This window comes from Dendropsophus ebraccatus, unplaced genomic scaffold (assembly GCF_027789765.1).
Source record: "Dendropsophus ebraccatus isolate aDenEbr1 unplaced genomic scaffold, aDenEbr1.pat pat_scaffold_1275_ctg1, whole genome shotgun sequence".
NCBI lineage: Eukaryota > Metazoa > Chordata > Amphibia > Anura > Hylidae > Dendropsophus > Dendropsophus ebraccatus.
Genome location: NW_027208693.1, coordinates 7,662 through 22,702, shown reverse-complemented (window position 1 = coordinate 22,702; position 15,041 = coordinate 7,662). Strand labels below are relative to the sequence as shown.

Genomic DNA, 15,041 nt, shown 5'->3' with positions numbered 1-15,041 from the left:
TGTGCAGGCTGTCATAACACACATGGTACAGATCAAGAAAACCCCTTAAAATAAATCTAGATATATTTACTCAAAACAAGATATCATGAAGACATCTCAAGGGGAACTCGGCAATAATTTATTTTTCTGTTAAATAAACGAGTGTCCAAAAGTATATAGATCTGTAATATACAGTACTTATTAAAAATTTCCAGTACATATCAGCTGCTGTGTGTCCTGCATGAAGTAATGTATTCTTTTTTTTGGTCTAACACAGTGCTCTCTGCTGCCACCTCTGTCCATGTCAGGAACTGTCCAGAGCGGCAGCAAATTCCCATAGAAAACCTCTCCTGCTCTGGACAGTTCCTGACATGGACAGAGGTGGCAGCAGAGAGCACTGTGTGAGAATGGAAAGAATACACCACTTCCTGCAGGACATACAGCAGCTGATAAGTACTGGGGATTTTTTAAATAGAAGCAAATTACAAATCTGTAGAACTGTCTTACACCAGTTGGTTTAAAAGAATATTCAATGAATGTTATCTTCCAGGTAATGTAATATAAACCGCTGACATTATGACCCCCTCCCTCTCTCTCATAGATCAGCTATGGAGCCTCAGATGTGTCTTTAGGCAGCCGACAGCATTTCCCAAACTTTTTCAGGACAATTCAGAACGATCATGAAACCTTTTTGTCCTTATGTGAACTCATCAAACACTTTGGATGGACTTGGGTCGGAATCATAACATCAAGTGACGAGAGCGGAGTACGAGAAGCTAATTTACTATACCACTTTCTGAACCACCGTTACATCTGTGTGGCCTTTATAGTATCGGAAGGTCTTAGAATTCAGCCAGGGGCTGTAGGTCATGACAAAGACTATGAGATTATTAAAAAACTGTCGGCACAAGTGGTCATTCTCTGCGGCACTTATCACGATATCCTATTTGAGTCTTCTGTTACTGAGTATCTCAAGGGTGTGACCGTGATCTTGACTCCTTCCTGGGCTCCGCACATTGTTCTCATAGAGAAGTATCCAGAGATCTTCAATTGCAGTTTGTCTCTGGAGCCTGAGTCAGCAGTTACGGCTGAATTCAAACATTATATCGAGGATTTTCACCCTTTAAAATACCCTGAAGATGTATTACTGCAGAATTTATGGATGACAAAATTTTATTGCTTATCAGGGAATGGAAAAAAAGATGATATGTATGAGAGGCTTTATAATATAGCGCTACACAACTGCACCGGGCTGGAGCGTATGAGGAGCACCGGGAACCACCTGTCCCATGAAATGTATGACCCGGTGTACAATGCAGTAACATTACTGGCTAAGGCGCTGAATCCCATACACTTGTCTCTACATAATTGGAACAGTAACCAAGCATCTTATCGATACCAGGTGACCCATAGAGCAGATTCTCCATGGTCAACTATTGGGACTAAGAAATTAGACTAGACTTTTACCAAGCCCATGGATGGAAGGAACATTTATACATGTGATGGCTGGTTCATATATAGACAGAGGCTTGCAATTCATTGCTTTTAGGTATGAGTCCTCTGATAAGGTCTCAGTTTAATGTCCAATCGATTCAATGCTCACGAGTGTTGAAGGACAACTCAGTTTTTTCCATTATTTGAAACACATTGCAAAGTTAAATAACTTTGTAATGTGCTTCAATCACCTATCTGCCCCCCTTCGTTATCTTCTTCCCCACCTCGACCCCCACCACCACCACCACCACCACAGCCACCGGAAGAGTAATAAACATACCTAATCACTGTCAACCACAAGATCTTCTGTCCGCATCTTGTCCGTGTCGTCATAAAGGGGGGGGGCTGGTCTAAGAGAGAGAGAGGGGCGTGTTTAGTGTAGGAGGGGAAATGAATGGAGGGGCAGGTACATCGAAAAATCTTAGGTCCCTTCCCGCTCCTTGGGGAAGGAGGAGACAGGAATTCCAGGAGGTACCCGGGCTGTCTCCTTCTTGCCCACAGACCGGGAAGGCATCGGGAATCAAATGCGGAAGGTTCAACAAGGTTCAAGTTCAATCGAACCTGGACGACCCGCTCAGCCAATCAGTGCACTGCCCTGCTGCAGTCACTGATTGGCTGAGCAGGACATCCAGACGCCGGGAGCCCCCGAAGCAAGCTGAAGCGTTGAGCAGGTAATGTATGCTTTGGCCGGCGGAGGGTTAAGTGGGCTGTCACTTTCATACTAGCAGCGGGATGTCAATCCCGCTGCGAGTATGTTATCTAATTAAAAATGACAGGCAAGGTATCCGCAGTGGATTTCACTATGAATTTGTATCGTGAAATTTGCTGCAGATCCGTTACATGTGAAACTGGCCTAAAGAGGATTCCCCATCTTAGAAAGTGAGGGCATCACCAACATGTAACCTTCTCATAACCAAATTAACCCCTCAGTAATCCTACATTGATATCATAGTGATCTACTATGACTTCACAAGATGAAAAAAACCATCTTTAGAAACTTTATGTGTCGTCGGTTTTCTGCTGCCAGAACCACAGGTAGCACAAGACTGTGACAGTGTAAAGCATTTGCCATCCAGTGTCCTTCACTGAGCCAGTTCCAGCATATCAGGTGATGGGTATGATTATACAGTCGAGGATGTGAATTTTTTTTTTTGCAGAGCTTGTATGCCTAATACACATCCCCTAACTGTACATTGTAATCACAACTATCACCAGATACTGACTCCCATTGTTAAAATTAAGTTCACGCCTATCTGACTATTATTTGAAAGTCAAAATATAAAGCTACATATATATATATATATATATATATATATATATATATATATATATAAAAAAATGGGAGGTCACATGAAGAAACTGTAAACTACACAATGGACATCTCAAAACTTTATAGGTAGTTTTCCCTGATGCTTTGGTCTTCCGTGACGGGCACAGTGTGGACCCTCTAGAGGAGAAAGATGTACACTGTTCTGGTTGTATCCTGCACTTAGCAATAACTAAGTGTGTTCCTCATTTTCTGTGATCTGTCTTGGTCTTGCTGCTGCTAGAGAAAGAAGGCTTTGATGCTTTGATTTACCCTGTCAGGCAAAGTGTGGACCCTCTGGAGGAGGAGGAAGACAGACTCAGGATGCATGTCACAGTGCTGGTGGTTTTTCCTATTTTCGTGTTCTCACAGTGTCGACCCCCGGAAGAAGGAAGACAGCATACATGTACACAGTGCTGGTTGTCTCCTGTACTTGGCAATAACTAAGTTTTTTCCTAATTTTTCTGTGCTCTTTCCTGGTCTTGCTGCTGTTATAGACAGAATTCTTCTAACAACAGGCAGTGGAGAGTGTAACGCCTGGAGTAGTGGATCCTCTGTACCGTCACTAGCGATGGCATAAACCGCACCAGGGAGCAGAGTCTAAGGGTGCCGCTGGTTTTCACCAGAGCTCGCCGCAAGGCGGGCGAGGTGTGGCAGGAGCATTAGGCAGGTGATAGTGCTGGCAGTGGTAGATAGGCGTCACCGCGGATGACAGGCAAAGCACAGGAACAATGGACTAGGCAGCGGACAGGAACTAAGGACAGAGGCAGTGGACAGGAACAACAAGGAGCTGGGCCAAACGCTATGGGAAGCATGTAGAGGCTCCAACACGAGGCACAGGGCATGCTGGGATTTATAGGGAGTGAATAGTGCAACTACCAACTAAGGGCGGACTGGCCCTTCAAATCTGAGGCAGCCGGGGTGCGCGCGGCGGCTGGGACAGATGGAGACAGGAGCGGGGCGAGGTAAGGCGCCCCCCCGGGGCCGAACTGGTAGCAGCGGCGGCTGCATGGGGCAGAGGGAGGCCCGGAGCACGGGACGCCGCCGCAGCCGTGACAGAGAGCAGATTGCAGGGCAGGGAGACACCTAGTGGCCAAAACTTTACAGGTGTCCTTCTGAGCTAAGGAGTCATTTTGGATAAAAGAAGTGATTTACAAGTTACAGATCACTTGGGGGGAAATTTATCAAGGGCTTTGCACCTATTTTTTGGTGAATAATTAGATTTTTCACAGAATTTTGGTCTAAGTTCTATTTATGAACCAGTATTTAACAGGTGAATATTTTTTAGATGCCTGTTTTGAATATTCACCCAAAAGTTCGAATAATTCAGGATTAGCACCAATTTATCTTTTGCAACTTTTTAAAAAGTCGCACAAACAGGTGCAGGCTTACGTCTGGTCAGTACCAGGTGAATATACTTGCGCAATTTTTGCTTTCTTGCGTCTTTTTACTTAAATGCATTCACTATGGCATGGCTACAATTTAATAAATCATTAATCAACAAATGTGTAATAGCTGATATCACACCCCGGAAGTAAACAAAGCCAATACAGATATACCATAAAGGGGGGTATTACTCTGGGTGCCACTACAGCAAAACATTATAAATACCTACGAAAAACATACTGTACCCAGAAATCATATAATCAAAAAGGAATTTTATTAATCATGATCAAAGATAAAATACAATAAAATCATGAAATGAATCAGGACAGCTGATTGCAAGAAACACATGGGAAAAGTGCATGTGCTAAAGTGCCAACATGCAGAGAGTCTTACGGCAATACAAAAATTAATAATAAATAGTTAGGTATCTTGACACAGTGGGTTAATCTATCTATACACACAGTAGGAATCTCAATACAATAAACGACAAGTATCACAAAGTTAATACCATGGAGTACCCTACTGGTAGAGCATTACCTAAGATGCTGGTTCGCACTCTGCCCATGTGGGGCGCATCGCAGATTTCAGATTGTGTAACAGTTAAAGTAGTTTTTTTTCTCCCCTTTTAAAATTTATATTTAAATTAATAACTTGCTTAAAAACAATAAAAACTTAAATTTAAAAAAATGAAATCTTTATTCACAGTTAAACAAGAATTTGATAAACAAGGGACATTCGGCCATGCATGAGTACGAAGAACTGGTAGCTAACTATGTAATCCATAATAATATAGTAGTTAATGGATCATGGGAAAGAATTTCTGTTGGCTACCTCCTGCCTTACACTACCGAACATATTACAAAAAGAATCGATAAAAGCTCCATTAAATGGAAAACCATCAACAATGAGGTAAGCAGACATTATCCAGCGAGACCCAAATTCTTGTTCTTCACGATGCAGCCGATGTGGTCTTCAACCTGAGGAGCTTCAACTGCTGGTAAACTAAAAAAGGCTTCCAGCAAATGCTGGGACTTATAGTTCAACAGAATAAGAGACACCTTTAAAAGTCCACAAATTTATAACAGCAGGATATAAGTGGTAGGTATGGGATAACTAGGAAACATGGCTGCCTAAAATCAACATTTTGTATTTGTGGAAAAATAGAGAAGAATCTGGACAAATTACATACAATGATTTCTACAAAATTGTTACTTATGGTTGGTGGATATAATAGAAAAATACTTGGATGGCATATCGGAATAAAAATTTCAAACAACCCTATAATATGTCTTAAAGTGACTCTGTACCCACAATCTGACCCCCCCCCCCGCCCCCCCCCAAACCGCTTGTACCTTCAGATAGCTGCTTAATACAAGATCTGTCCTGGGGTCCGTTCGGCAAATGATGCAGTTATTGTCCTAAAAAACAACTTTTAAACTTGCAGCCCGGTTCAAATTGGCGTGGCCTAGAGTATCTGTGCCCTAACTTTGCACCACCCCTCTGTCCCTCCTCCCCACCCTCTTCATCATTAGGAATGCCACAGGATTTTTCTTATTCCTCTGCAGTGAACACTGCACAAGTGCCTTAACGATCCAGCACATGTGCCTTGTTCACATAGCTTATGAATAGGAGATAATCTGCCTGGGGCATTCCTAATGATGAAGAGGGCAGGGAGGAGGGATGGAGAGGTTGTGCCAGCCTAATGCACACACACCCTAGGCCATGCCAGTTTGAAGTTTAAAAGTTGTTTTTTAGGACAATAACTGCATCACCTGCAGAATGGACCCTAGGACAGATCTTGGATTAAAAGCAGCTATCCGAAGGTACAAGTGGCTTGGGGGGGACAGATTGTGGGTACAGCGTCGCTTTAAGGCTAAATTCACACTGGATGTATCTGCAGCGGATTTCATGCTGAGAGTTCGCAGCAAAATCCGCTGCGGATACCTCCCCTGTCAGTGTCAAAGTGATTATATACTCGCAGCGGGATTGTCATCCTGCTGCGAGTATGTAAGTGCCAGCCCAATTAACCCCCTGCCGCTAGTAGGATACCTTACCTGCTCCACAATCCAGCCGCGTCTGAGGGAATAATAAACAATGGAGCCGTGTCATAGAGGGGAGGGGATAGTAATCAACAGAGCGTGGTCACAAAGGGGAGGGGATATTAATCAACGGAGCCGCATCACAGAGGGGAGGGGATAATAATCAACGGAGCCGCGTCACAAAGGGGAGGGGATATTAATCAACAGAGACGCATCACAGAGGGGAGGGGATATTAATCAACGGAGCCGCATCACAGAGGGGAGGGGATATTAATCAACAGAGCCTCGTCACAGAGGGGAGGGGATATTAATCAACAGAGACGCATCACAGAGGGGAGGGGATAACAATCAACGGAGCCGCATCACAGAGGGGAGGGGATAATAATCAACGGAGCCGCGTCACAGAGGGGAGGGGATATTAATCAACGGAGCCGCGTCACAGAGGGGAGGGGATATTAATCAATGGAGCCGCGTCACAGAGGGGAGGGGATAATAATCAACAGAGCCGCGTCACAGAGGAGAGGGGATATTAATCAACGGAGCCGCATCACAGAGGGGAGGGGATATTAATCAACGGAGCCGCATCACAGAGGGGATATTAATCAATGGAGCCGCATCACAGAGGGGAGGGGATATTATTCAACAGAGCCGCGTCACAGAGGAGAGGGGATATTAATCAACGGAGCCGCATCACAGAGGGGAGGGGATATTAATCAATGGAGCCGCGTCAGAGGGGAGGGGATATTATTCAACAGAGCCGCGTCACAGAGGAGAGGGGATATTAATCAACGGAGCCGCATCACAGAGCGGAGGGGATATTAATCAATGGAGCCGCGTCACAGAGAAGAGGGGATATTAATCAACGGAGCCGCATCACAGAGGGGAGGGGATATTAATCAACGGAGCCGCGTCACAAAGGGGAGGGGATATTAATCAACAGAGCCGCGTCACAGAGGGGAGGGTATATTAATCAACAGAGCCGCATAACAGAAGGGAGGGGATATTAATCAACGGAGCCGCGTCACAGAGGAAAGGGGATATTAATCAATGGATCCGCATCACAGAGGGGAGGGGATATTAATCAACGGAGCCGCGTCACAGAGGGGAGGGAATATTAATCAACGGAGCCTCGTCACAGAGGGGAGGGGACATTAATCAATGGAGCCGCGTCACAGAGGGGAGGGGATATTATTCAACAGAGCCGCGTCAAAGAGGAGAGGGGATATTAATCAATGGAGCCGCATCACAGAGGGGAGGGGATATTAATCAATGGAGCCGCGTCACAGAGGGGAGGGGATATTATTCAACAGAGCCGCGTCACAGAGGAGAGGGGATATTAATCAACGGAGCCGCGTCACAGAGGGGAGGGGATATTAATCAATGGAGCCGCATCACAGAGGGGAGGGGATATTAATCAACGGAGCCGCGTCGCAGAGGGGAGGGGATATTAATCAACGGAGCCGCGTCACAGAGGGGAGGGGATATTAATCAATGGAGCCGCGTCACAGAGGGGAGGGGATATTATTCAACAGAGCCGCGTCACAGAGGAGAGGGGATATTAATCAACGGAGCCGCGTCACAGAGGGGAGGGGATATTATTCAACAGAGCCGCGTCACAGAGGGGAGGGGATATTAATCAACAGAGCCGCGTCACAGAGGGGAGGGGATATTAATCAACAGAGCCGCGTCACAGAGGGGAGGGGATTTTAATCAACAGAGCTGCATCACAGAGGGGAGGGGATAGTAATCAACGGAGCCGCGTCACAAAGGGAAGGGGACATTAATCAACGGAGCCGCGTCACAGAGCGGAGGGGATATTAATCAACAGAGCCGCGTCACAGAGGGGAGGGGATATTAATCAACAGAGCTGCGTCACAGAGGGGAGGGGATAGTAATCAACGGAGCCGCGTCACAAAGGGGAGGGGACATTAATCAACAGAGCCGCGTCACAGAGGGGAGGGGATATTAATCAACGGAGCCGCATCACAGAGGGGAGGGGATATTAATCAACGGAGCCGCGTCACAGAGGGGAGGGGATATTAATCAACAGAGCCGCGTCACAGAGGGGAGGGGATATTAATCAATGGAGCCGCGTCACAGAAGGGAGGGAATATTAATCAACAGAGCCGCGTCACAGAGGGGAGGGGATATTAATCAACAGAGCCGCGTCACAGAGGGGAGGGGATATTAATCAACGGAGCCGCGTCACAGAGGGGAGGGGATAGAAATCAACAGAGCCGCATCACAGAGGGGAGGGGATAATAATCAATGGAGCCGCGTCACAGAGGGGAGGGGATATTAATCAACAGAGAGCCGCATCACAGAGGGGAGGGGATAAAAATCAACGGAGCCGCGTCACAGAGGGGAGGGGATAATAATCAATGGAGCCGCGTCACAGAGGGGAGGGGCTATTAACCAGTGGAGTCGTGTCACAGAGGGGAAGGGATATTAATCAACAGAGCCACGTCACAGAGGGGAGGGGATATTAATCAATGGAGCCGCATCACAGAGGGGAGGGGATAATAATCAACGGAGCCGCGTCACAGAGGGGAGGGGATATTAATCAATGGAGCCGCATCACAGAGGGGATATTAATCAATGGAGCCGCATCACAGAGGGGATATTAATCAATGGAGCCGCGTCACAGAGGGGAGGGATATGTGGCATGGCTCCTGGGCGGGCCGGCTCTCCCGAATAGACTGGCACTAAGCGCAGGAACCAGGAGGCAACTCAAAAAAAGAAAAAAGGTAAAGAAGGTGAGAGATAGCTATCCCGCACTGCATACAATCAGTCCCCTAAAATGGAGCAAATATGGAAGGCAGGACGAATCTTCATGGAAGACAGCTGGGGTGCATAAATAAAAAGGTAGGTATACAATATTGGAATGAAGGAAAGTCCAGCACTCACCAGGAGACGTCTTCTTAAGCTTTTTTATTCAGAATTCATAGCAGGGAGGGGAACAGTGGATCAGTGTAGGTGCAGGTGCATCACCTGAAATAGCTATTTCTAGCTATAGCTAACTCAAAATAAGAACCACGCTACCGGCATCCCTGCGTCTGTGCCCATCCAGGTGCAGAGCTGTACCTAATGGTACTTTCACTTTGAAGGGAATTTGTTAGCTGCAATTCTTGTTGTAAACTGCTGACACTGTTAGGCTAGATTCACATGTTACGTAGTTTTGTCCGTAACTTCGCATCCGCAATTATAGACCAATTTAGAGCCCTGATCCACAGTCCCAGCGAGCGCATGAGTGACATTGGCACATCACTCGTCCGTGCTGTACACCGGTGCAGAGAGCGGCCTCTTGTGGTCAGAGACATAATGCTGCCTCAGGTGACAAGAGTGATCAAGAATGTTCCTTGCTGGGTCACGTGCTGGCTTTGGGGGAACTATATACGATCATAGTTAGTGCAAGTGCATACAGTTTCAAACAGAGACGCTGTCATCTATCTGGGGGCCCTTCCTTTGACAGTCATTGTACCGTGTGTGTGGGGGAATCCTCAGTCCTATGCTCTTTGTAGGGCTCAATGTGCACCAAAACACCCCAGCATGAAAATAAATTGAGTTACCTATATATCAGTCTAGTCACATTAAGTAAATAGTGCAATATCAATGCGGGTGTGGAAGTCTTGAGGACGGAACGCGTGGAGACTCTGCTCCATCCACCCCCATGAGAGCTGTGCTAAGTGATTTATCTTGTTGTCCTTTATTTCCTTGCACCATGTGATTTCTTGCTTTACCTTTCATCATTTCTTGTTTCTTGCTTTTTTAATTTTTTGCTAAATTTTTTTTTTGTTTGTTTTTTTCTGCATTGTTATAAATTCTCCTTCCTGCCATTATTGTTTACTTCTAAGATTGGCAATTTATGCCACTTTTGGCAGATACATTTTATAGCACATGTTGAGTGCACTTTGGTATTCCACACTTGCATTGATATTGCACAATTTGCTCAATGTGACTAGACTAATCTTTAGGTAGCTCTCAATTAATTTTCATGCTGTGGTGTTTTGGTGCACATTGAGCCCTACAAGGAGCGTCGGACTGAGGATTCTCCACGCGCACACGGCACAATGACTGACAAGGGCAGGGCCCCCAGATAAATGACAGTGTCAGTGTTCAGGCACCCCCCCCCCCCACCCCCAAGACTGGTGACTCTGTTTGAAACTGTATGTGCTTGGCTGACTATGGTCGTATACAGTTCCCCCATAGCCAGCACTTGACCCAGCGAGGAGCATCCTTGATCGTTCTTGTCATCTGACGCAGCATTATGCCTGGTCGAGGCCGTCCGCCATCTTGTGCCATCTTGTGACGGACGGCTGAATCGCTGCCAGAGTTATGCTCAGCCAATCGCGGCTGAGCAGCTGATGACGCAGCAGCGATTCGGCCGTCCGTCCGAAGATGACATTTGGCACAAAATGGCGGACGACCTCGACATGGATCAGGTAATGTATAATGCACCACACACTTCTGGGTACACGGGCGGGGGTGGTGGGACACGGGGAAGGGGGCGATTCACAGACATAACATACATTACAAAGTTGTATAACTTTGTAATGTGTGTTATTTTGTGAATAATTTTTTAGCGCCGCACTACCCCTTTAAGGTGCAGTCAAGGAATATCAGGTGAAATCTAGACCCTAAACTCCATCCCTTATACAAAAGCTAGCAGAGCGGTGTCCAATTGGAATAGGTCTGACCGCTGCTATCCCTCTCAACCTTGCGATCTCCAGAAAGGGGCCCTGAGTGAGGACACATCTGTGCAGATACGCTATTGATAGAAACGTTATAATTGTGAAATAAAATAACTGGTTCTTGTCAAATTCAACATTTTCACTGAATTGTTTTCTCACAGATTCCAGAGTCTGTATGTACAAAAAGTTGTCAACCAGGAAACAAAAAAATCCCAGGGACTTCAATACATCCCTGCTGTTACAGCTGTGTGCCATGTTTTGAAGGGGAAATATCAAATACATCTGGTAGGATTTCCAAATGTGATGTCTTCATGAATGTATATACACGGCTTGTAGAGGGTGTTCTGCTGCTCCAAATGAGATTTACGGCATTTCAGACCATCTGTTCATTATTTATTAAAGGAAAACTATCAGCAGGTTAGAAGAACCCAACCTGCTGATAGCTCCCTATTGTGCACAGGACGCTGAGGATGACCGTAAGTCTCTTACCCTCATTCTCGGCGCCGTTTCTGTGCAGTTAGTAGTTTAATCCAGTGTGTAGTAAGGCCGTTTGGAGCACTGAGGCTACTGTCTCCAGAACACCAATCCGGCCCTCCCCTTACCATCCATTACCTTCTAATTATTATTAATGGAGCGGGGCAGCCGAGGGCGCTCTGGATTGGTGCTCTTGGTGCCGTAATCTCACCCCTAGTGCTCTAAATGGCCTCACTACACGCTGCATAAAAGTGCAAAGTGCAAGGAAATGGCGCTAGCTGGCAGTGTTATCATTTGGCTGGTCTCCCTGAGATCAGTGATCTGTTTCTCTTATGGCTCTACTAGGTATTGCTCCCACCTAGCCAGAATCCTACTCTACACTGATGAGGGGCAACACCCCGAAACAGCTGTATGTGGATGGATACCTGGCCTTAGTTTTTCCCTTGTCATTACATTGACTTATAGGGCCACTTAATATGGCAGTTTTGGTGGTTTCCTTACAGGAGCCACCCCTTGGCTGGGTCCTTCCCGGAGGGATATCTGGCTAGTCCTGTGTTTTGAAACTCTTTGATGAGGCTCAACGGGCTCTTCTTTTGCGTATTCATGTTTCCCAGTGGGCAATGCACCTAGGATTTCACTGCATTGGGCGCTTCACTAGCAGCCGGCAGTGTTATTGTTTGGCTTGTCTCCCTGAGATCAGCAATCTGTTTTTCTGAAGATGAAAGTAAACTCTTACTTTTATCCTCAGTAGAGATGATCGAACCTTAGAAAATCCTAGAATCGATCGAACTTGAACATACCCAAACCTTCTACATTAGATTGCTGATGTCTTTCTGGTCCGTGTGGAAGGAGAAACATGCCTGGGGACCACCTAGAATTCCGGGATTCAGCCTAGGTGATAGAGCAGTGCTTTAGTATGTCTTGGACATCCGGGCATCAATGGTCTTTAGTCATGAAGGGGATAAAGCAAGCGCATCTTCTGAAGGGCCCATTGTCTGATTTTCATCTTATTTGGAGCAGCCCAAGTTGGGGATGTTTACATTACTAACCCTGTAGGTTCCTGAATTTTTTGTTTCCTATTCTCACACATCTGGATATGTGGGTAATATGAAGTGTGAAGTTTCCGTAGAATTTTCTGGTATCATTTTACACTTTAGAGACTGATTTGATAAACTGTCCTCAATGACCTCATGGATGTTATAAAACAGGTTGTGCTCACCCAATGGCCTATACGGGATGGTCACTAAGGAACATAATTGAGGAATATTATGTTTTATGTTTTGGAGCACCAAACAAAAAAAAAAAAATTAAAGTGATTTTTAAAGTGTACTATCATTTAGATTGACAAATGTGAAAAGTTTTGATCGCTCGAGGTCTGACAGCTCATTCCTTGACCAATTCCTGACCATATCGCTGAAGGAATCATGCTTTCAAATGATTCTTTTCCCGAATGACCACGATCACCATCCAGCTGCATTGGACTGGATCCGTAGACTTATATTGCTGCCTGTCCAGGGTAGTGATGAGCAAACATTTTCGTAAATGTTCGTATGTTTGCACGAACATGACGCTAATTGTTAGTTTTCTCCGATCACTAACAATTTGTTCGATGATGGGAATGGTTATAACGATCATTTTCAAACATATTTGAACATGTGAACGTTTATCTTGCGGTGCACGCAACTGTGTAAGTTTTCTCCACCCAATTTGAAAGAGCCAATGAAGTGGTGGGGAAGGAAGGGCACATCAGGTAATGTAGGAGCCATGTTTACTACTGGCATTACTGTGATTGGCTGTACGATTAGCGTCATTACATACGTTACGCACATTCTATAAAAACGCGACGCTGAGGCAAATTTTCTCAAACTCTTTCCTGATTTGATCAGTAGGGACAGTGAAACGAGCAGGGAAAGCATCTGAATATAGTTAGGCAGCAATATTCACAGTGGTAGTTAGTCAGTTTAGGGGGATGACAGAATCCAGCATTTAAGCACTTTATGGATTACTTTCTTAACCCTGTAGTGACCAGGCGTCCACAGCCAGGTCTAAAGCCCTGTACTCAGACCCAGAAGGTCTTCCTCACCTTCCAAATCATAGCAGATCCACTTCAGGCTGGGGCTTGCATCAGGGGACAGGACTGTGGAGGTAATCTCTCCATAGCTGTAACCCCTCTCTCCCTGGACAGAGAGTGCTGCTATACTGTGCCCACATCTGCCCTGTTCATTCCTTCCTGCTCCCCGCAGTCTCTGTCAGCCCTTGTGTTTCCCGTCCTCTCCATTACTGTACAGTAACCTATAATATCACATATCCTGCTGTTTCTGAATGTTTGTTTCATTAGTTTTACATGTTATTCAGAATAATAAATCATTATTTTTGGAGTGTGGAACCAATTGTCTGCATTTCTGTGATTTCTTATGGGAAAATTTGCTTTGGTATAAGAGTGGATTTGGATTACAAGCACCGTCCCGGAACGAATTATGCTCGTAATCCAAGGCACCACTGTATTGTTAAAGCGTGTAATATCAGTGATCAATGACTATATCATTTTTATCTTTTCTTCAGACAGTGAAACCTGCAGGAGATGTCCCGACCATGAGTGGCCCAATGTCAACCAGACTCAATGTATTTCCAAAGTGCTAGAATTTCTCTCTTACTCTGATGGGATATCAATAATTGTTCTATCAGTAGTCATGTTACTTCTTACACTGACGGCTGTAATATTGGGGACATTTATTAGATATGAGGACACCCCGATTGTGAGAGCGAATAACAAGAACCTGAGCTTTGTCCTCCTGGTCTCCATCATGCTGAGCTTCCTCTCTGTCTTCTTGTTCCTCGGTCGTCCTGTGGATACAACCTGCAGGTTACGTCAGATCTCTACTGGAATACTACTCTCAGTATCTATCTCTTCATTGTTGGCCAAGACCATCATGGTTTACATGGCATTCAGAGCCACCAAGCCTGGAAGTGTGTGGAGCAGATGGAGTGGAGTAACGCTCCCTAACTGTATGCTCCTGATCTGCTCCTCTGTCCAGGGGGTCATCTGTATGAGTTGGGTGACCCTCTCTCCCCCCTTCCAGGAGCTGGACACACACTCTTATAAGGAGAAGATGGTAGTTCAGTGTAATGAAGGGTCAGATCTTTGGTTCTACTCTGTCCTGGGTTATATGGGGATTCTGGCCGCTGTTAGTTTTATTACAGCTTTCTTAGCCAGGACATTACCGGACAGTTTCAATGAGGCCAAGTACATCACCTTCAGCATGCTGGTGTTCTGCAGTGTCTGGATAGCCATGATCCCGGCTTATCTCAGCACCAAAGGCAAATACATGGTGGCCGTGGAGATATTTGCCATCCTGACCTCTAACGCTGGACTGTTGGGCTGTATATTCTTCCCGAAATGTTATATCATCCTGTTCAAGCCAGACCTAAATAAAAAATCCTGTATACTGAAGACCTGAGCTTTGTGACATTATATAAATTCCAAAAGAATATTTGATTAAATATTCTGAATTTCTTGATATTCTTTCTTGAAATATTATAAAACTATATATGACAGTAAATTATTAATCACCAAATGACCAAACAAACTGAATAATAGAAATAAACTTTCACAGATACATTAAATTTTGGCTGCCTGTAGGCAACACTAGTGGGAGCTCATTGTATACAGAT

At 45.3% G+C, this 15,041-nt stretch overlaps 1 protein-coding gene across 1 annotated transcript; it reads left to right on the top strand.

Moving 5' to 3' along the window:
- The first annotated feature begins 511 nt into the window (after window positions 1-511).
- LOC138775053 (vomeronasal type-2 receptor 26-like) lies at window positions 512-14,827 on the top strand. The gene is made up of 5 exons (XM_069955795.1): window positions 512-529; window positions 581-1,381; window positions 4,871-5,074; window positions 11,057-11,180; window positions 13,932-14,827. Exons 1-5 carry the CDS (start codon window positions 512-514, stop codon window positions 14,825-14,827), a joined length of 2,043 nt encoding a protein of 680 aa, XP_069811896.1.
- Window positions 14,828-15,041: the final 214 nt, after the last annotated feature.

Bases quoted from the DNA above. Each gene is read 5' to 3' on its own strand.
- LOC138775053 (XM_069955795.1), top strand. The intron at 5,075-11,056 runs GTAAGCAGACAT...GTTTTCTCACAG, and splicing joins GGAAAACCATCAACAATGAG to ATTCCAGAGTCTGTATGTAC. The intron at 11,181-13,931 runs GTAGGATTTCCA...TCTTTTCTTCAG, and splicing joins GGAAATATCAAATACATCTG to ACAGTGAAACCTGCAGGAGA.